At 37.3% G+C, this 23241-nt stretch overlaps 1 protein-coding gene across 2 annotated transcripts in view; it reads left to right on the top strand.

Moving 5' to 3' along the window:
• Positions 1–61: 61 nt before the first annotated feature.
• PDCD6IP (programmed cell death 6 interacting protein) overlaps positions 62–23241 on the top strand; it is a 30392-nt gene continuing 7212 nt past the window's right edge. The window contains exons 1-13 of one of the 2 annotated variants that reach the window (XM_021553329.3): positions 62–357; positions 6365–6419; positions 8129–8198; positions 11249–11376; positions 11946–12099; positions 15282–15382; positions 17069–17185; positions 18013–18235; positions 18970–19093; positions 19729–19906; positions 20312–20423; positions 21479–21648; positions 22369–22617. In XM_021553329.3, the coding sequence (XP_021409004.2) occupies positions 152–357; positions 6365–6419; positions 8129–8198; positions 11249–11376; positions 11946–12099; positions 15282–15382; positions 17069–17185; positions 18013–18235; positions 18970–19093; positions 19729–19906; positions 20312–20423; positions 21479–21648; positions 22369–22617 (1887 nt within the window). In that variant the 5' untranslated portion in view covers positions 62–151. Of the gene's footprint in view, positions 358–6364; positions 6420–8128; positions 8199–11248; positions 11377–11945; positions 12100–15281; positions 15383–17053; positions 17186–18012; positions 18236–18969; positions 19094–19728; positions 19907–20311; positions 20424–21478; positions 21649–22368; positions 22618–23241 lie in introns of both variants that reach the window. The other variant, XM_021553328.3, reaches the window with a different exon arrangement.

The raw sequence follows: 23241 nt of genomic DNA, 5'->3' as shown, positions 1-23241 counted from the left end.
CCGCCCGGGGCGCTCCGGGGGCGGAGAGGCGGGGCCGGGCGCGCGCGTGCGCGTGCGCGGCGCTCCCGGAAGCGCGGCGGCGGCGGACCGGGAAGGGGAGCCCGAGGCTGCGGCGGGGAGCGGCGGCGGCTCTGCCCTCCCGGCGTCGGCCATGACGAACTTCATCTCAGTGCAGCTGAAGAAGGCTACGGAGGTGGACCTGGCCAAGCCGCTGTGCAAGTTCATTCAGCAGAGCTACCCGGGCGCCGAGGCGCAGGCCGAGCACTGCCGCGCCGCCGAGGAGCTCAGCAGGCTCCGCAAGAGCGCGCTCGGCCGCCCGCTCGACAAGCACGAGAGCGCGCTGGAGACGCTCCTCAGGTAGGGGCCGCCAGCCCCATCATCTCCCCCGGCCCTGATTCCCCGCGGGGCCCCGGCGGCAGCTCCGGGCCCCGGGCGTGGCGGAGCCGGAGTCAGGTGTGGGCGGGCCCAGGTGTGGGCGGCCTTGCTGCCGGGAGGAAGCGGCCGGGGCTGCCGGGCCGGCTCCAGCGGCCTGTGGGATGCAGGCGCTCCGCTGTCCTGCAGCATCCCGGGGTCCCTGGCCCTCGCTGCGCCGCCTGGGTGTCGTGGGGTGTCGCATGATGGCAGCACAGGGACGGGGAGGCCTTGTCCCCATCAACATCCCCTTCCCAGTGTTTGTGTCGTGCCAGCAGCTCTTAGATGTAGGTAGAAATTGTAAAAACCAGCGAACGTTAAGGACTTGGAAGAAGGCTTAAAAATCATCTAGTCCCAACCCCGCGAACCCCCGCCATGGGCAGGGACACGTCCCCCTGGACTAGGTTGCTCAAGGCCTTCTATCCAGCTTGGTCTTGAACAATGTCAGGGTTGTGGATGCCCCAACCCTGGAGAAGTCCCTGTGCCAGTGCCTCACCCCTCTCACAGTAAGAAGTTTCTTTAAATGTAAATTTCCCCCTTTCCAATTTGTACCTATTGTTTTTGGTTGATAGAGGCTCATAGAGGGTTGGTGTTTCTTTCTCTTTAGTGTTACCTTTTGCTATTGCAGCTTTCTTTTCACTTCCTGTTCAGTTGTGTGTGGATTTGTTTTTGCATTTTGTTACCAGTGTGATTTCCTTTAGTTTTCTATGTTTAGCAGAAACAGTCTTAATGTATTTACAGAGTCACGTCCTTTCTTTTTTTCTGCTTAACACAGTTTGTTATCAGAAAGTTTAACGGAGTCTCTGTAGTGCTGGAGTTACTATAGGTTAGATGAGCAAAATATTAATCTGTGCCTTTTGCCTGCTGAAGTGCATAAAGCTTGCATTAGGACTAATAGCTCTATTGTCCTATCTCACTAAAACACTTAGGGATTGCACTGTTGAGGAGAAAGAGGAGGAGCTACTGGAGAGGGTCTAGGGGAGGACCACAAAGATGATAGGTCTCTGGAGTATCTCTCTTAGGAGGAGCTGGGCCTATTTAATCTGGAGAAGACTGGAAAGGATTGTATTAGTGCAGATAAATACCTCAGGGGCGAGTTTTAAGAGGATGGTGCAGGTCCCTTCACAGTGGTGCCCAGTGACAGGATGAGGAGCAATGGCTATAAGTTAAAACACAGAAAGTTGTACCTCAGCATGAGGAAGAAGTTGTTTAAGTTGAAGATGACAGAGCATGGTTGTCCAGGGAGGATGTGCAGTCTCCATTTCTGGAGACATTCAAAACCCACTTAACAAGTGCCTTGCCAAAAAGAAGGCGAATTTTGTGAAATAAGTTAATGATGATTGTCAACCCTTCACATGGCTATTTGGGATGTAAAAGCTCTGACTATGCTGATAGTGTTTTACAGTAGCTATGTAGTTCCCTGTTCTATTTCTGTCTACTGCTGTGTATGCTTTTGAAGGTACTTGTGTTTATGCCTTTGAAGGTCAGAGAAATTGTGAGCATCTGTGAACTGGAAGAGGGACTTTGCTAGCCAAATTGAAAAGCATACTATTATGTTCCCTTGAATGCTGGAATTGAGCTTCCTTTTCTGAAGGTGCCAGTCAGGTTTGTTGTTAGTCTCTATCTGAAATCCCTGTTTGGCCCAGCCACATTGTGCAACTTCACCCTAACACTTTCTCTGCATCACAAAAAGAAGGCAGCCCACTTTTCAATTCTGATCCTTACATCTGTTCTGGAAGGCAGAATGTATGCATGGCATTCTGAGCAATTTGAATGAGTTCAGTGGAGGGTCAGATGTGATATCAGAGATATCAGATTATATCAGATATGATATCAGAGATATCAGAGATGGTGCAAAAATAAATAAAAGTAGTGTTTCAAAAAGCCAAGAGGCTGAGCAGGGCCTCCCTCTTATACAGCCAGCGGATTATCCCTAGTATGCAACTTCACCTGAGATTTTCCCTCTGAATAATCAAGGGAAACCACTTAAAATTGCATAATTGCCAGCTTTGAGTTAATTCCATGTGCAGTAATCTGTTCTGTCTGCTGATGATCAGTTATCAGCAGATGAATTTAGCTGACCCAGATGCTGTTGAAGTAGACTGAAGCTATTGAATGTAGCTCTGAACTGATGTAAGCACGAAATTATATCCCTCCCGTGAAGTTCCTCTCTTAAAACATTTGCATTTTTAATTGTATTGCTTGGGGATATTTGTTTCTTTTAAATTGGAAGTGAGATAAGATGAAGTCTGAATTAACTGTAAGTTAATAAGAGAAGATAAAACAATCAGATGTATGTTTTCACTTATTTCTAACAAGTTATGAATGTTTGGTCCATGTCTGACCATTTATATTTGTTACAGTTGCTAGAAAATTATTTTGCTCTTATTCTGTAAGAGTATTCTGACATGCATTCTCTTAATTATTCTGTAAGGCACAGTTATTTTAAACTGTCTGCACATCCAGAAGTTTGAAGCTGAGATACACAAGTGCCTAAATGACTCGTGTTTCCTCTGAAAATCTCCTTACCTCTCCAACTTAGAGTGTTTTCCTGTATTTAAGAGCAATATTCCGTCTTAATGTTTCATTTCATTGAAGTTGGAGTTTAAAACTTTGTTGATGAAGTAAGATTAGAGGAACTAATTAGAACGTGGCTACTACTACATAGTTTTACTTCCTTGTGGCTTTTTATAGACCGTAATACCTAGTAGAGCATTGTAGACCATTTAACTGTTAAGAAATGAGGGCTTAGTCTTCTGCCAACTAATCTAGGATTTATCCATGTTTTTGTAATTTCTAGAAGCCTTATTTTGATGAATAGTTACTGCAGTCTCCTTTTTTGTGTTTTATGGAAGAAATTAACAGCCACATTTCCTAGACAAGCATTGACCAATAAAGTTTGAAAGCGTGTGGTGTGCTGCTGTTCAGCTGCTGATTGCAAATGCTTCTCTTGGTGAAGCATTTGAGAATAGACCATGCATGCCCCTTTTCACTGGGTAACTGGGAAAGACCTCAGCCTGCTTCCAAGCTTTCTTTGTTTTGTGAGAATCTGAGTGCTCTGAAGGTGATGTAGGTGAGCTTGGTACAGATGTTTCCGCTTAAATTCTGTCATAGCAGATTTGATTTAGTGGTGTTTTGCCTTTTTTCATTTCTGAGTATAATTATAGCTTCAAGGGATTCCTTGCTTCCTCCAGTATTAAAGATAGTCTGGATTTGATTTCCTTTTTCTGGAGACAAGGAATACTGGTGCAAGTTTAATTTTGCTAGCAACTCCTGCAGTTGTTTTAAAAAAAGAAAGTCAGGGAAAAGAAGGGGGGTGGGAGGAGTGCATGGTTTTATTTTGAATATTCAAATTCCCTTAGGACTGAAAGTTGCAGTTTTGCTTTACAGCTGTGAGTTCAGGACTCTGGTTCTTATCTTAAGAGCAAAGACAGGTCTTTCTGATGTTCTTTTGAAGGAGATTTTTCTTTCTGATTCTTTGGAGGAGGCACAGTATTTGAGTTTAATGCAGCACATATATTTTAGTTAAATTCTAATTTAAACCTTGACTTCATACTCATTTGATGGCTGTTTTCTACTAGCTTTAGGAGTGTATAATGCCAGTTTTGATGAGAGATTGCTGTATTTTGAGCACTAGATCTGTGTTGCTGACATGTGCCTCTCCTTTCTCTGCTGCAGTTGTTCCTCACTGGCACAGCCAAACATGAAACTTCTGTGTTGTGCTCTGTATCTGTATCTGGATAGTTTAAATTACTGTAAATTTAGTTTTAAATTACACATTTATATTTAGTGTCATCTTTTGTATGTAATTGGCTTGTGCATCCATTGTGGCTTCTTTTCCCTCTGTAGTTACTTTGTTTTTTTACTGATGGTTTTGCGCTGTTCTGTGGTTAACATCTTCATTTACCATTTTTATACATTTAGTTTTATGCATACTGTTATATTTATACCCTTAATATTTATAAAACTAAAAAACTTTACGTGCTTATGTTCTGGGATGTTTTTTTTTTTTGTCTGCAGAGTTTTAAAGAGCTCTTAAATTTTGAGTAGATTTTCAAGTTCTCTAATAAGAAGGAATAACATCACATGCTTAAAATAGTAAAGAAAACAGTGACATAAATTCTGAACTTGTTTAAAACCAACCAAACAAAAAGCCCTTTTTAGGAGGAGTATGCACCTCTCTGGCTTATTTTGTCTGTGGTTATGTTGACACAAAGAATGGTCTGTCTGCAGGGAGCCAAGGCTTGGGCACACCCAGCTTCACAAGGACGTTTGACAAGCTTTGCTCCTTTACTCCATCCTCATGGCAGATGAGGACAGCGTAATCGTGGAATGTGAGAAGACAGCTTGGTTTTAGCGGTGGCTTTTGGTTAACAAATTGAATTGAGTCTAGAGAAGACAGCATGCAAAGTCTCCTTTTCCTTGTGATACTGTGTTAAGTGTGTTGAGACCAGACTAAGACAATGGAGGAAGTATATTTAAATACACAGGTTGCAGTAATCTTCAGGATTACTAGTTATTATTTTTAACTATACCTTTCACAAAGTTGGTAAGTTGTTTAATCTTGATAAAATTGCTATCGCAGTAAATATTTGCGTATTTTTTTTTTTTAGCCTTACAAGCAGTTTCTTTCAGTTCAGTTATTGGTGGAAGTCCTGTTGCTGTTGCAGATTATTGTAGCTTTTGACATATTGGTATATGTGTCTTGGTATATTGTGTCTTAAATTGCAGTGTCTTAAATTGCAGTGGCTCATTTGAAGTCAGAAACCTGTAGTCTGATATACTTTGGCAAATACAATTAATTGAAGAATACACTATCACTGTTTTTACTGTATATGAATTTTGAAAATTTTTCTTGAGTTTTTAAACAAACGTTTATTGCCTGTACAACACAGGTCTTGTACATGCATCTCATGGCTGTATCTGTTGTGATCAGTATTTAATAGTGAAAGGAGCTGGGAACAACGTTAGTCCTGTTTCACAGACTGTGGGAACCATTACTGCAAGGTGTTTTGTATATTGGGAATATAATTTTTTTATAAAACAATTTGACCAATATATTGTTGAGCATATAGCTGTATGGCCATGCTGCAGGAAGAGTATAGGAAATAAGCTTCACATGTTATGTATTCTTAGCAACTTAAGGGTTTCATGTTCTGCATTCAGCCTGTCATGTTTAACAAATGGTACAGGTGTAGGGCACCAGTCAGGAAAACTTGGAATTCCTTACTGTAGCCTGGGTAGATTGTGTGAGGGACTGTGCTATACTTAGTATATTATCTTTCTGGTATCCTTTCCTAAGCATCTTCCACTGTGACTAGACAAAATACTGGCACGGAGAAACTGTGGGTTTAATTCACTGTGACTACGAGAATATATTCCAATGAAAATTAAGTTTACAACTGAAGAATTTTATCAATGATTGGTCTCTCCAGCTGGTACTGGCAGAGGCAAATGGCATTTAGTTCAAATACATTGAAATTGGGTTATAATGGTAAGATAAGGAGAGTACAGTGTTGCATGTTAATATTATGTTAAATGCTATACTTAATTTACTTTTGCAGCATGACTTAATGTACTTGTTCTCTGCCTGTATGTATATACGGGGATTCCTTTGCATGATACTATTTTCTAATCTACCATCCATCAGGTAGTGATATCTGGATGAGTTTTGTCTGTGATACTGTTTCACTTCTGACTGAGACAGGGCTCCCATGTTATCTGTGAAAAACTACCTCCTGCTGAACTTGTTCCTCTGCTGAAAAAAATACGTTTAGACAGAAATTGTCCATCCTGCAAATCCTCCATTTCTACAAATGAGCTTAACTTACTTGTGTGTAGGATTTTTGTGCCCTTCTCCCTATCTTATATACCAATTTAAAAACCAAAAATATTAGTTTCATTTATCTAATAGCTGTGTGTTCCTTTTTTTTTTTTTTTTTTTTTCATTTAGATACTATGATCAGCTGTGTTCAATTGAACCAAAGTTTCCATTCTCTGAAAATCAGGTAAGAAGACTACCAAACCAGTTACTGAATTATGGCACCTATGATGTGTGACTCCCAAGCCTGTACCTAATCCTCTAATGAGTATTTTTATTGAACAAGACAGCTAATCTCTCTGAGCCTTATTTTCCTAATCTCTGTTTATTTTCTAGTCAATGCTCACATACAGTCTATGCTGAAACTTCACCTCTAGTGGCCATAATTGCCTTTGTTTTGCAGATAGAGAAACATTTTGGCTTTGGCTAGGCGATCCCTGTGGTCTAGGGTAGAAAGGGTTGGGCTCTTCAAGTCTCTGCTTTCCAAGAAGTCTATTTCATGCTATGTTCTAAAGGATTTTAAATTTGTATTTTCTGTGGGAAAACTTATAGAAGTAGATGGAATATGATCTTTGTATTTTGAAGCAGGAGAGATGTTTCCTTCACAACAGAATAATCCATTTAAGAGCTTATCACTGATTCCTGCTTCTACATGACATAGTTTTTATATAGGTATGGTGTTCATTAGAGTTTGGGGTTTTTTTCTTGACATATTTCTTTAGAATCATGTCTCTAGAGAGAAATTCAGCTGAACTTCTCCCTACTGAAGGCTTCTTCAGGTGGAAACTGGAAAAGATCTGTATTTTATTGGAGAAAGGTATAGGTTTTCCTTCAGTGTGTTTACAAATATAACAGAAATTGTATTTCTTTATCAAAGCAACAAAGCATACATAAATGGTAATATTATGATTAAAAGGAGAAATTTCTTTCAGTCTTACAGGTTATAAGTAATGTTAACATACTTCTAACTTTGACGTGAGTTTTGCATGTAGCTACATTTGATTGCATATTAGTTTTCAGTGAGCAAATCCTTTGCTATGGTAATCTACAAACCTTGAGACAAGGAAAACTGGAAAACTTGGACAGCAATATCTGCATGTCTGTAAACTGTTCCACCTAAAGGGAGAAGTAGTCAGTGGAAGCAGCAATGCAGCAATCCTGCACTAGCACTACTGCTAGAGAAAAATACACCATCTAGTAGTACTGTTGCCCTTTCTGAAGAGATTTTTCCCAAGCACTTTGAACTGAGGAAGTTTGCTATCTTTTCTGGTTTGATACCAGTTTCCTACAATTACTTGAATAAGGAATTGAATTGTGGAATGTGAAAGCAGATTCAATGAAATATTTGCATTGCTCTGAAGTATATGCTGGAAGTATAAATAAAACACACTGTTTCTACTTCCATTCTCTTTCCTGAGGGCATTTCCTGATAATGCCGCTATTGAATTCACTCATAATAATGAGTGGATTTTGGTATTGCACAACAGATCCAAATACATGGGTAATTTGGCACACTGAAAACTGCCTGGTGGGGTGATTTCCTTAAACTGTGATTATATGGACCCATCAGACTTATGGGGAGAGGAGTATCTTGTTCATAAACAAATTTATTTGTTGCTCAGAATATGAACAGAGCTGAAAAATGATTCTGACAATTTCTGTTTTGTTTACTTTAAATGTTTTGAGCAAATTAACAGGAAGGGAAAAATGTAGCATAATTTTGTTTTGAATAATTCTTGTTGATTTCCTGAAACTTCCTGAATGTTTGTATTGTTCCAAGAAGTAAATAAAAGGTTTTATGCAATTAGAATATAAGGGCTAAATACATAGATTTGGGGTATTTGAAGATTATATTTGATTTTAGAGGTAAAGATCTTTGTTTTTCACCACTTTCAGGTTTGTGTAACATTTACGTGGAAAGATGCTTTTGATAAAGGATCACTTTTTGGAGGATCTGCCAAGTTGGGTATGTGAATGTACCAAAAAAACAAGTATTAATAATACTATACTTTGAGAATATTTTTATGTAGTCAAATGAATGTCTTTCTAGCATTCTCAATGTAGCTTTCAAATAAATTGAACTGTATTGGTAACAGATTAATCACTTCAAGATTGCTAATGAACAAATAAGCACCATGCAAAGAATTTTTACAAAATTGAGATTTTATATTACATTTCCAGAGGCACAAATAGATGTGGAGTCTGATAGTAGTTGTACTATCCGTTTCTCAGATGTTTTCTGGGAACAACTCCAGTTGCTCATGTTAACATTAAGATTCAGTAGATTTTGGGTAATGCAGCTCTTCCTGTTCTAAATGAGTAAGGTGAAAGTGCTTATGAGTGAGTGAGTCCGCTCCAGAAAGGGAGTGATGGAAACTGGCTTCAGTAACCTAGTCTTGATACCACATTTTCAGGAGAGTAGTATTACTTGCCTGTGCTCCAAAATTACTCTTCTATCACTTCTTTTTGAAATATTTTCATACAGATTTAAACACTTGGAAAGAAAAAAATTGTATTTTTTCCCATGAATATAATGAGTTTGAGTCTGGTCTGTTTAGTCATAGAAGGATAATTCTGCACACAAATTCAGGGTCATGAAATGGATCTGGAACACTTGCCAATAGAGAAGTAAGACTAAATCCTTTGAATAAGTGAGGAGCAGTTCAGTTGTGTGTCATCATTCTTTAGTATTTCTGTTTATACCTAAGTGTTCGTCATGTTCAGCATTGCAAGATGACCATTGCAATTTTGAAGTTCCAAAGCCTGAAAAAGATGCTTGAACTTCACTCTGGTTTTATTTTTATTAAAGTTTTTGCCTGCTTTATACAGCTTTCTTTTAGCAACTACTGGAAGTCTTTACAGTTTTCTATGTTCTGAATACACATGCTAACAGTTGTGCTCGTGTGAACTATTTCTGTAACAATATACCTATGCTTAATCTGGTGATCCTTGCTTTCTGTTCCAACTATTCTAAGAAGTCCTGGATAATTGGAAGCCTTCCTGAAAATGCTTTGGTTCTTTTTCGCAGGATTTGGCATGTTCCGTCTTCTTTGGGCCTAACATTTAATGAGGATTGAGTCTGTTCCTTTGTAAAGTTTAGAATGTTTAGTATGATGTAAAGGTAGTCTGTGAATCACTAGAGACCTGTAATATTGTGAGAAAAAAATCAGTAACCATAACAATGATGATTACCGTAGTAATTTGAATAAATGTTATGTTATTGCAGCTTGAGGAAGCTTGCTTGTCTGCAGGTAAATTATATACTAGTCTAAATAATCTGGCCAGAGATTTATGAAGCATTCTATGTCAAATATCAAAGAAGTTTTTAACCGAGATGTTAATAATGCTCAGTTAACAATCAATGGGATAAGGGTAATTTTGAAACTTTAAAGCAGATCTTGGTGGAAAGAAATTAACAAAACGAGATTGGAATTGGTGGTGAGGTTTCTCAGTGTAAAGCAAAGCTATCAGTAATTAAAGAAGCATACTTTCTCTTGACTTCTTAGAGGAGTTTCCAGATAGAAGTTCAGTGTAAAACTCGTAAGATGTCTGTGGCAACTAGATGAAGGGATGCATCTTGACAGTTCTGGCTCTTGCTGTGGTGCTGAACTGTTTGCTTCCTACCTTCCCCTGGATCCCAAGTCTGTATCACAGTGGTAGCTGACAGATACTGTGACTGCTTGAAAAGTGACTGAGTTCACAGCATAACACGTAATCTGAAATACATTGACGATAAGTTAATAGGTAGTGCTGTAAACAGATGAGGAAAATTTGCATTGCTATAGTAAATCACACTTGAGGTGTGGTCCAGAGTATAAAGTAATTCTGCACTTCAGAAACTTTCAAACCATATTTTCTGTCCGGAGTTTTAGTGTTTTCCAAGTCTAAACAACTTTTGTCTGCGTTCAAGACCTTATTATTGGAAAAATTCTGGAAAATAAACTTGAAGAAGGGAGATTATCTAGGTAAAATAGTGACTGACAGTGTAACTCATTTGGAAACAAGTGGGAAAAACGCCATGTCAGATTTAGGTTTGCTTGCTTGTTGAAAACTTGGTGCAGATTAGTGAGCACTAATAGAAGCTTCAGAGGTGTGTTAGATAAATATGTAGCTGTTTAAGGAGGCTGGATGTCAGCGAAGTGAAACAAATGTACATCTTGAGTACCTTCATGTTTTAAGGATAACTGTACCTGGGTTTATGAAATTGAAAATTCACTAGTTGTCACTCCTGTATTCTCCAAGAGGACTGTCTAGGTACTTTTTGACACTGATAGGTAATAATATCTACAGTATATGTTTCTTTTCAAGCACTTGTGTAGGACAGCTAACTTTTGAAAGCAATTAATATTCAAAATGGTTCCTGTTCAGGTGTTTCTAGTTCTAGAAGTGTGGGCTCCATCCTCTGGGCCTATGAAGTACTGCAGGAGTCACTTCTGGGCAGTCTATACTGCTGCCTAGTGAGATCAAGCTTTAACTAAGTAAATCCTGAACTGTTTCAGAACATCTATAAAGAAGACATTTTTCAGCTTTTTCAGCCTGAAACAGTAGCTTTAAAAGTGAAAAATGCCCTGCATTTCAATAGATAGAAAATAGAACATGTGAATGTCTTCGTAATTGGTCAGTTATTGCAAAGGGATTAATGTGTGGAAGTTCATATTTCAGATGACCACTCAGTAATGCTTTAAGAACCAAAAAGCTGCACTCTAAGTTAGAAAGACTTTGAAATTATTTTGTATATGTTTTCATGCTGCTGCTTTAATGCTTTGTGTTGCTTTCTGTAGCTTTCTGTAGTTGCTCACATGGAAACATTTTGTGGTAGTACTAAATTAGACTTTGTAAAACCTTCAGATTGAAGATGACTTCAGCTAGAAAAGTTCAGTAAGATTGGGATTTTGTTTTTGCTTGAAACTGTTGGTACCTTTACTGATAATACTTGTGTTGGCCTTATCTGTAGGATGCTAGAGAACTGAAGTTTATTTTCTTAACAGTTTGGCTAACTGTCTGTCTTGCCTGCAGCTCTGGCAAGTTTGGGATATGAGAAGACCTGTGTTTTGTTCAACTGTGGAGCATTGGCAAGCCAAATAGCAGCAGAACAGAATCTGGATAATGATGAAGGACTAAAAGCTGCAGCTAAGCACTATCAGGTACAGAGGCTCCCTGCTTCTGCTTATGAATTCGGAATTTGTATTGTTAAAACATCCAGCAAGTTTCTCTCAACCTTAAAACTATATACATATGTAAAATATATATATGTACATATTTTCCTGCTCTTAATTGCAAATATGGATTGGCTGTGTACCTGGTCTTGTGTCATATTTGTTTATCAGATTTGGAGGACATAATGCTTTACAGTTCTCTACTCTTTCCTTCAAGTGGGTTGGTAACTAAACCTTCAGCTTAAGATTTAATAGTTTTAGCTAGTATACATTTTAGTTTTCACAAAAGTAATAATCTTTTATGTCTTTCTGGAATGCATTAAAATCTTAGGCTGTTAGGTGTAACCAATATGCCATTATTTATAGTCTGTCATGATAAGGGTCTCATTGTAAGTGGCTACAAGAGGTCACAAGGAGTTGTTTTTAGTGGCTAAACAATAAATGGGAGACCATACACCAAAGAAACTTTAAAAAAAAAATTTATATGTATTATATTTGTTGATGAGAAAATGTATACAGAAAGAATGGATGATAATATATTATTTTGTTCTACTTAGTTTGCTAGTGGTGCTTTTCAACACATTAAAGACACAGTTTTGTCAGCCTTGAATCGAGAACCTACAGTGGACATCTCTCCAGACACAGTTGGGACTCTCAGTCTTATTATGCTGGCTCAAGCCCAAGAAGTCTTTTTTTTGAAAGCAACAAGAGGTATATTTTAGTTTTTGGCTTGTATATTTAAGTGCATGTTACAACTTCCCCAGAAACATAGAAGTGTTTTAAGTTTCTAAGAGCTTGTCAAGGTGTTTCAGAGGTTTTTATATTTGCCTTTTCTGATCCTCCCTATGCTCCTTGCAGGTCACTAAACACAAAATACAGATGTACCTTAAGAATTTGTCTAAAGTTCACCTGACAGTGCAGCTCTCCTACCTGCTTTTTTATGTCCAAAACCATTAGTCTTCATCTTTACAAATAATATTACTGAAATATATTTTTTCCTTTCCCCCCTTGAACATAAGAGACCCTCTGAAATAACTGAGAGTACTAAAAATGATGCATAAGGGTTTTTGCAAGTACTCCCCTACTCCTCTGTCTAGGGAGTGATTTCACGAGAATTTAGAAAGAAATGACTGTGGTAGAAACAAAGGACATTTTATAAGAGTTGAAGGGAAACAAATTCTGTTTGTTGCTCCTGCTTTTAACAGAGAAACTCTGTTAAAAGATCCTTTTGATCTTGGAAAGGGAAATTCTGCAGGTAGAACAAAAACTTATTTCCCTGGGTGTTAAGGGTTGATACACATTCAAAGTCTAGCTATCGTAATACAACTGTTAGAGAATTTAGGCTTCAAAAAAATTTTCCATGGAATGGTTCTATCTTTGATACAAAATTTCTTACTCCTCTTCTCTCTTTGTTCAGAAAAAGTTGTTCATCTAGAAGTTACAGATTCTTAAAAGTAGAACTGAGGACATAGAGGTTAAATGTGATTGCTCACAAATTGCTCTCTCTCCTGACATAATTTGGAATACTTTGAAGGAAGACGTGGGTTTTATCTGAACTGTGATGTTTCTTGTCTTCATAGGGAAGATACCTGAAAACTATTGTAGCCTTTTTGCCTTTAAGAGAATCTCAATGAGAAACTGTCATCCTTCAGCCAGCTGATAAATTATCTTTGTTCTTTATCATGCTGGCAATAGTATTTTAGTCTCTAGCTGTTCAGACATTGCTTTGAAATAAATTTGTACAATAAATGCCCAAAATGTTTCCTTCAGGTGGAGCAGATGCTTCCCTCATTTTGTGTGACAAATAGATTGTTAGCATCTCAATTTCTTCTTTTCCAAAACATGAAAAAGACAAAACAAGGCTAATCCAAACCCCAGGTGTGCACAGTGACTTGAAGATTTTTGTGATTTGTGATTTTGTCCTAAGAACACAAGTCTGACAATATTTTAAAGATCATAAGGTTAATAATCATCTGATTATGAAGGCTGTAGATTTTGCTGGATTTAGGTTTTTTCTCTGGGGGGAAAGACATTTTGTGAAGAATCATGTTTAACATTATTAACTTCAAAAACCTATTTTTCAGGCGCAAATCCTTCAAAGTTAGATCTCAAAACAGAAATTAAGCTTCTTGCTGCATTGACTGTTTACCTTACTTGGAATTTTCTGGGCTTTGTGTCATGTGAGATAATCCATTTATCAGCTCACCAGCTACAGTGGTATTTCTGATAGAACTGAGTTTATTTAGAAGTTGAAAAAGCAGAAGTGTTTGGCAAAAGCCAAATTGGTCAGTCATAATTAACTTGATTACATAACTACAGACCAGTTATTTTAATTTCTGAGCCTTTCCTAATGTTTTCTTTAAGTGTCTTTAAGTCTGAACATGCTTGCTGTTCTGAATCAAGGCTTACATTTGTAGCTGCAATATTTTAAAGATAGCTGGGTAAACACTAAAGCTGCTGATGGTGAAAGCTATGTTCTGAGTTGTCTGCATGGACAAATGAGCTCCTGTAACATTTTTTTTTGTTAATGGAAATGTAATTAATATGCCAGTATTTTTTCCTTTCTTAATGGTCCAACTATAGGACCATTATATAGGGAAGTGGAACTTCTGGACATTTGGTGGGGCTAGAAAGAAAAGTTATGTAGGTTTTTTGTGTGGTTTGGTTTTATTAAATATGTACTGCACCAGACAGGAACATTCTAGCAAAGAAGAAAGGTGCTATATTTCATAAGCTACTTTCTCCCAGTTTGTCTTCTAAATCCTGTTCCACAGTGAAAAGATCTTCCTGGCATACCTTAAACATGTTTGCCTCATAGAAGCTGAATATAGTATATCACAGCTCATGTCTGAAATGTTGTAGATAGATGTGTGAATATGCTGGTATGAGGAGACCACTTGGGAATTCTTTTGATTGAATTTTGGCAGATAAACATACTCTGCAGAATTCCTAATCTCCCCATAGTCAACAGTCATGCTTATCAGTATGTAACTACCTAAGGGTCACTGGAGTCAGGGGATGCTGGTTTCTAAGGATAGGTATTTAGAGTGGCAGCCAGTGTTTGTATTGATTGCCTGCCTTCTCTTGGAAGGCTGAATTGGCATTGTAGGGTGGAGGTTATCTTTATCTCCTTTATAAAAGAAGATAACCTCCAGCCTGCATTACCAGTAGTGCATATCTCTTTTATAAAGGGAGAGTTGCAGAATGTTCCCATTCTAGCAGTTTTGGCTTTAGGAGCAGGATGAGGATGTGAGGCAGGGGATGCCACTACAGATAGGCACATGTACTGATAGGAAGTAGTGGATATGACTTTAGGAGCTGTGGTTATTTATGTCTAGGAGTGGTTTTTCTGTATTTGCTGTAAGCTGACAGTGGTGTAGACTGCAATGGAAATGACCAGTCCCTTCTCCTCTATTGCAGTTTTTCAGAACTGGAACTAGGTTAGGAGCAGATCTTGCTGAAAAATAAAACGTATTTTGCTAACTAGATTTCAGCTAAATTCTTCGACTGTGCCTGCACAAGTGTTTGTGCTGGCACAAGGAAGGGCTGGGAGCAAGCTGCCAGAGTTATGAGTGGGACTGTTGTGGCTTTTATTGGCAGCTTGCCATTGGTTTGAGGTAAAGCATCACTCTTAATCCTGCATAATGCTTGCAGCTGCCAAAAGATTTCTTGTACAACTGACTGAACCTTTGGTTTCATAATTGAAGTAGAAATTCTGGAAGCTGCTGCTGGATGTCAAGAGGGAAGAATGGGATCCCACCTTTGAGATGTAAAGTAAAGCTGTACACTTAAAATGCAGTTATTGCTGTTTGAAGATGAAACAATCACCTATTCAGTTGTAAAAATTGATGATTTTCTTAATTGTTCGTTATTTTTTCTCCTTCTCCCTACAGATAAAATGAAAGACGGTATCATAGCTAAACTAGCAAATCAAGCTGCAGATTACTATGGTGATGCTTACAAACAGTGTCAGTATAAAGATACTTTGCCTAAGGTTAGTAACCCATGGAAATAATGTGGGATATGTTGTTATTGTGAAAAACTGTTATTGTTTACGATGTACTTAATAAAAGACACAATATATATTCCCAAGTTGACATATTGCTGCTTTTAAGGGAAATGAACCTATAATTTGAAAAACAGTGAAGAATTAAGAGGGCAAAAGTGTGGGATTTTTTTTTTAATAAGTAAGATCTTACTACATGATCTTAGTAGCATTTATTTGTAATGGATTTCATTAAAGTGAAGTTGAAGTGGTTATGGTGTTATTTAGGCATGCATTCTTAGAACTTAATGCCTTACTAAATCTGTTTTCAAACTAACACTTTCTATTTGGGCTTAATTGGCTTCTTAGTCTTAGTGTGAAATTTGCTCTCATGTTGAGTACAGCATGAATACAGAGGTACTGTTCACTCACCTATTAGTTAAAAACATGACTGGAAATTGGCATGTGTCTTCTGCCTGCCTTCTCTTGCACTACCCCAAAGCAATCTTGATACTTTTAAAATATCACAATTTAATCTTGACTGGTGATTTGAAAGCTGTTGGTTTTGGAAGAGATGGAAAGATCTTTCTTAAGTTCCTTGAATGTTTCTCACATAGGTGTTACGTTGTTCATGATGATTTTTGACAGGCAGTGAGCTATAATAAAGCCATTGCTTTATCTTTTGTTGTTTTGTACCTTTCTAAGCTGTAGATCTGCTTCTTGTTCCAGTTGCAAAGTAACCTGTCAAGTGAGATTATTTGAAAGAACATAAGGTTAACATAAGGTTAACACCAGCTCTGAGAACAGTTACATGTTTAAGAGTGTGACATGAAGGTTGATTGGATGCGTCGGACTCCAGTTGCAAGGCCTTCCAGACAGCTTTGTCTTCCAAATTTACTCTTTTAAAAAATGTTAATTTTGCATCTCTGGGGGAACAGCAAATTTGCAGAAATGTGAAGAAGCAGGTCTTTGTATACTGAGGTCGTTAAAACATTACTCTGGTTTTTCAGTGCTCCTTGATTTAAGAAATAAAACAGTAAGGCCAAATCCTTGATCTAAGACCATGTCTGTACTGTACGCTGCAGTGTAATATTTTCTTCATGTCTTGATTGGTACTCCTGCAAAGATAAGTGCACTTATATGAAGTCTGAAAATGACTTTTAAGTTGCTTTCCATGTCAATAGTCACTGGTCTTCTTTATTTGTTCTTTCATAATTGTAGTTGCTTTCTTAATAGGCCTGCTGCTGTTTTAAGTGTAATTAGTTTGTTTAATTAAAAACCAATCAAACAAAAAAAGCCCTAGAAGACCTATCTTTCCACTCACCTCCATTTCTTAAAAACACTGTCTTGGCTTTGTCTGGGGGTATTTGGGTGTGTTCTTGCAACTGTCCTTTCTACTACATGCATGCATTTCTTACCTTTGAAGTAAATGTTGTGACTTCATGGCTTGGATTTAAATCATAGTTCATTTAAAATAATGAACACCAAGAATTTTGCAACAGCACATTAAAAAAATATTAAATCCATGCAAAGCCACATGATATCTGACATTTACCTCTAATGTTTTAACCTATCTAAACCATTAATTGGGTGATTCTAATTTCCTTTTCTTCTTCCTTTTTCTTCCTGCATCCCGTGTTGTCTGTGGTGGTTATTGTGGTTGGACTTTCCCCTGGTCAGTATTTTTATTTCCAGGAGGTGTTTCCTGTTCTGGCTGCAAAGCACTGCATTATGCAGGCCAATGCAGAATATCATCAATCTATCCTGGCAAAACAACAGAAGAAATTTGGTGAAGAAATTGGGAGGTTACAGGTGAGTAACTTTCTTCTCTGAAAAATATAGAAAAACTTAAAATCCTGGAAAGCTGGGCTGGAGTTCTAAAATCCAAATAACTTAAGAATGAAATGTATTCGGAAATTGTTCAGGATTCTTATCACATGAATTGAATTATTATCAGCTGCAAAGATGAAAGGCACCTCTCTAACTTTTGTAAAGAAGTGCTTTAGTGATTTTTGAGCAATTTGATACTGCTTGACATGCTAAATCTTTGTGTTTGCATAAGCTTCGTATCTAAGTACAGCTAATATGACAGATTTGTTGATAAATTTTCCTACGTTATATTAATAAAAATCTCCCAAAGGTTAAAATTCTACCTGATCCATACCTAGTTCTTTTGCTGATATCCTGCTTTAAATCTGAGTACTTTTTAAAAATGTACAAACAATTTTCTTTTTTGTCTTGATAGTTTTTTCCCCCATATATCTGGTTTCTAAGGGGACTTAGATGTTGTAATGAATAAGGTCGTCTCATATTTTAAATACAGCAGAGAAAAAATATGGCTGAAATGAAGTACTTCCTTCAAGTCCCTGGATCTTTTAGAAAATAGATATGTGAAATGCTGCTTCAACTGATAGTGAAGATCCATGTGCACTGGCAATCTACTGATATGCAGGAAATTTGACAGACTTACATATGAGATGATCATGTTGACATCTTGAAAGTTACCATTATGCATTTATCAACTTTGTGCAGGATGGAGCTTGAAACTTCTTTTTTGTATGCTCATCTGTTTTCTTAAGAATATATGAGAGTGAGAAAGAAAATTTATTATTTTAACCTGTATTTAAAATTTTTTTTAGCATGCAGCAGATTTGGTGAAAACAGTGGCATCTCGCTATGATGAATATATAAACGTTAAAGATCTGGCTGACAAAATCAATCGTGCACTTGCAGCTGCTAAAAAAGACAATGATTTCATTTACCATGACCGGGTTCCTGACCTGAAAGATTTGGAGTCCATTGGAAAAGCTAGTCTTGTGAAGTCTACTCCAGTTGTTGTTCCGCTCAGTCAGAAATTCACTGGTAAGCAAAGTGTGCGGAGTGCACAGGGTAATTGTTACCTTGTGAAACACATGGTCAACAAAGTTAATTTGTGCCGTGCCAAAATAAACATTTACTTTTTGCATTCTATTAAGGGTACAGCTGTGGTTTTGAAACTGCTGTTTTCCCTCTCCAGTTTGTTGTTGTTCTTGATTATAAGTGTAAGAAAGCACAGGTTGAATATTCTTGCCTGAAATGTACATTTCTCTTAAAGATCTTTCTACAGTTTTTCTCAGCAATTGTATTTTCTATATTAAACCAATCTTTTTAATTTCAGAAGGAAGAGTTTTGCAGGGGACACTACCAAGTTATACAATACTAACTAACCTTGTTGCTGGTCTCCTATAAAGTTGAAAAATTTCAGTTTGTTGGCTCTACAGATGAGTTGTGAAAAAATTCTCTTAACTTTCTCATATTTTTCCTTTACTGAAACAATTAGAAATGAAGCTGTAAGGCAAATCTAATTTGTAACTCTACAATTGGTGTAAATATATTGTCTTTAAATTATTTCAAACTCAATTCAGCCTTAAAAACAGAAATCTAAAGGCCTTTAAAATTAGATTTTTGTTTTTAAGGCATCTTGGGAAGTTGGAGGAAAGTATCTTAAACTGTTTAGGCCAGTCTCTGCAGTACAACACGTACAAAAAAGCTGTGAAGATGTTTGTACTTTTACTTTCATAATCCACCTTGTGTAATTTATACTACTCTAATTGCAGACCTTTTTGAGAAGATGGTTCCATTGCAAGTGCAACAATCTGTGAGTGTTTATAACCAGAGGAAGGCAGATCTGGTAAACAGGTCAATAGCCCAGATGAGAGAAGCCACAAATCTGGCAAATGGGTAAATATGGCTTCTTCTTAAATTTCTCAAGAGAGGTTGTACACGGTTTGTAAGCCCTGGTGCCTTGCAGTCTGCAGATATCCAGATTATAGTAGTGATTTTTCATTACTGTATGGTAGGCTGGCAAATTTAAACTATAACAGGGGAATTTAGAACTACTTTTCTGTAGGTGTTAAATCTGAAAGCTTATTAAAAACAAGTAGTATTTATTTTTCTGCCACCCTTTCTCATTTTTCAGAAGTCCAGCACTTACACAGAAAAAGTTCCAGTACCATTAATCTAGAAGATTTTTCCTATTCCAATGGTTATTAAAAAGAAATAGTTCTTTAAAATAAATAATTATTTAATAATTGTACCAATCTGAGAGGAAGCAATGTAACTTAAAGCAGTTGCTTCTTTTGTCTACCAGTCACTACCTAAAATGTTTGCCATGTTTTGTAAGTGCTAAAAGGCTAGGATTTCTGTTTTTAAGAGCTTTGAAATGTATTTTTAGTAAGGTGTATTTTTGAAATTTTAGCCTAAGCATACATTACACTCTATTTCCATTATAATTGACTGTGTGATTGTCTGTTTGTTTAGATAACAGAGTTATTTTCAGAATAAAAGTTGTTTATTTAACATGTTGACTTTTTCAGAGTGTTGGCTTCCCTCAATCTTCCTGCTGCTATTGAAGACGTGTCTGGTGATACTGTTCCTCAGTCTATTTTGAACAAGTCTAAGTCTGTGATTGAGCAGGGGGGAATTCAGACAGTTGATCAGCTGATCAAAGATCTGCCCGAACTGCTGCAAAGGAACAAAGAAATTCTTGATGAAGTAAGCCCAAAACTACTACACTAAAACATTCTTAAAATACATTTCCACTGAATGCTTCACTTTAAATGACAATGGAAAAAGTGTACAATTATTAAAATGCTTGTAACTTTAATAACACTTTCAAAATATGCTATTTAAATGTTCAGACCATACAAAAACTGTATTGTCACATGTCCATGCTTCCTTACAAATATTTTCTTTTTAAAAATCTTGGTGCAGAGGGGGAAGCATTGGGAAAACATTCTAAACAAATTTGAGTGATTTGTCCCTTTCATGCTTGCTTTTTGTCAAATTATATTGTAAAAGAATGTATAGGCACTGTTTGTTTTCTACACTAGCTGCATATTCTGAAGCTATTTTATGTTTAAAACAGCTCATAATGCTTGTAACATTTTACTCTTGCAGTCTCTGAGATTATTAGATGAAGAAGAAGCTACGGACAATGACCTGCGAACAAAATTCAAAGAACGCTGGCAGAGAACACCATCCAATGAACTCTATAAGCCTCTGAGAGCAGGTGCAGTCCATGTTTAATGCTTTGGGTTCTAAAGATGTCTGTAGGGTAAATTAAAGTAGCTTTCAGTGCTCTGATATAAATACACCAATTTCAGTTTGAGGCAGGTTGTGCCAAAATATCCTGATTAGAGTCTGCACTGTTAATTGGAGCTAAAGAGGAAGTGAGAGGGAATTTGTGGCTGTTTTTGCACTCTTAGTGTGTACGTGCGTGTTGCATATAGGTAAAGCCTTGTGAAATAAGGGCCTTGTTACCCTTTTAAAAGCATGGCTCAGGCTACTTAGGCTATATTGAAGGGAACTCTGGGAGAGTTCCAGAGAGCTGGAATAGAGGTAGAGACACATAAGAGACATTGTGCATGACTGCCACATGTTGACATCATGATGTATGGGGGTTGATTGACTTGGACTTGTTGTGCCTTGAAAGTATATAAACTGATAACTGACTGACTGCTTAAAGAGGCCTGTTTTTGCAATAAAGCAGCTCTCCTTTGCATTGCCTGGGGACTCTGAGTCACATGTGCACACTAAAGTTTCAGAAAGCAAATGAAATGAAAAATGCCTGCCCTCCTAAGGATCTAATTTCAATTGCCTCTTAAATACTTCAATGTATTTTTCTTTGTCAACATATTTTTTCCATGAGTGTGTTGTGTCTTTAATTTGATGGGTTTTTTTTTCCCCCCTAGCAGTTAAGACAAACTACTTAAAACCATCACTATATCAGGCTTTCTAAGTGCCTAATATGTGTTGCCTTTTGATGTTAAGAAGGAACTGATACCACTGACTTGGTCTTGCAAAGTTAGAGGTTTAAATCTGCAGAGTAGCTCAAAGCAGTGTTCATTCATATACCTTTTTATGCTTCATGGGAGAATTAATATAGGTGCCTAGTTTGTGCATTTTTAAGACATAATTTGGAAGCTTAAGTTCATATAAAAGTCTTATATATTGTGCAGGCTTATAAAAATGTATGATAGCTTGCACAAAAGCTGCTCAGGTGCAAGATTGGTTAGAACAAATTTTGAAATGATATAAACTTTCTCTTTTTCCTCCTGCCCCCAGAGGGAGCCAATTACCATAATATTTTGAATAAAGCTATGCAAGCAGATGGGCAGGTGAAGGAGCGCTATCAGACTCACCGGGATACGATTGCACTTCTGTGTAAGCCAGAGGCAGAACTCAATGCAGCCATACCTTCTGCCAACCCAGCAAAAACACTGCAGGGAAATGAGGTAAAGCAGTGAAATTTGTTTCTATTTTGAATACAAGTGCTATTTGTCTAACAAAGTAAATGTGCATGAATTGGTAGTTTAATTTGTTTCTGTCTCAGTTGATACATGAGGTAACTAACATTTTGAAAAGAAGTTGTCTTCATATTTAAAATCTTCTTGAGCATAGTTACATTTAATATGAGCAAAGTAAATCACTGTGGACAGCAAGACTGGTTGACTATTATAAAAGGAGCAACAAATATTTTTGTTATGTAGGGGAGTGGGATGTAGTGCTCGGATTCTTGGGACAACATAAGACATGGGTCATTATTTTCAAGTATTAGGCAATTACACCAGTTTGCTTTCCAGGAAGTTAATGGCTCATCTACAGCAATATTACTATTTTTCTCATAGTAATGATTTTATGTCAGTGGTTTTTGCTGCCATCTTAGAATATTCTATTGGAAGGTATCTGATCAGCTTAAACACCCAAACATTTTGCAGTAATTCAGCAAAAGCAAATGTGTAGAAGAGAATATAGATTGAGAAATGCTTGAAGATCTTTTGTTTGGTCATATTTTGCCCTGGTTTCTCACCTTTAAATACACTCATAAACAAATATGTATGCAGAAATATTGCCAGCATCAGTGAGGAGTGCAAGATGGAAACAAGTTATTAATAGGTTATGCTTCCCCAGTAGTTCCTCTTAACCTGCTAACTTAGGACATTTATATTGTCTAGGTTGTTAATGTCTTAAGAACTTTGCTGGCCAGTTTGGATGAAGTTAAGAAGGAGAGAGAACAACTGGAAAATGACCTGAAATCTGTAAATTTTGACATGACAAGCAAATTCCTGACTGCACTTGCGCAGGATGGTGCTATAAATGAGGAGGCTATCTCTGTGACTGAGTTGGACAGAATTTATGGAAGTTACACACAGAAAGTGCAGGAGTCCCTAAAAAAGCAGGAAGAACTTCTCAAAAACATTCAGGTACAACACTTCGCATATTTTCCTTTCTCCTAAACTAAAAGCAATGATACTTCTACCCATCTAGTACTTTAGAAGTCTCACTTTGCTTTCTAGTCTGTTTTACTTTTTATTCTGCCACATGGTAGTTGATACTTCTTTATGCCTCGATCACTGTAAAATACAGTGATGTCTTTGTGTTCACTAGAAAGAAATGGGAATGTTTAGCAGGCTCTCCCTACAGCTCCAGTGTAAATTATCTTGGACCTTTTCTTGGCACAATTCTGCAGATGGTTTTGTCCTTGATATAAATTTTAAGTGGAGTGTTAAAAATTTCTTTTATTTTTATTTTTTTCCACTCACTCCATTTTAATTCTTCCTGGGATAACAGGAGATGTGTCCTTACTGTCTAGTAGAAGACATTTCGGGTCTCTGAAGTACAGCTTGGTTTATTCCGAATTGCTCTTTATGATATATGCTTGACTTCCAGTATGTGCAGAGCTCTTTGAAGTAAAACTTAATAGCATTTCTCTTATTTATAAATTCAATCTTAATTTATAAGAGATGGGTACCTGGAACATCTGGCAAAAGAGGAGGTCTTGGTGCTTGGAGAAAAGATAATGGCAGCTTGAGTAATGATGGAGATTT

This window comes from Lonchura striata, chromosome 2 (assembly GCF_050655825.1).
Source record: "Lonchura striata isolate lonStrDom1 chromosome 2, ASM5065582v1, whole genome shotgun sequence".
In the NCBI taxonomy this organism is placed as follows: Eukaryota; Metazoa; Chordata; class Aves; order Passeriformes; family Estrildidae; genus Lonchura; species Lonchura striata.
The sequence above is the reverse complement of the archived record's forward strand: the minus strand, read 5'-3'. Positions and strand labels throughout refer to the sequence as shown.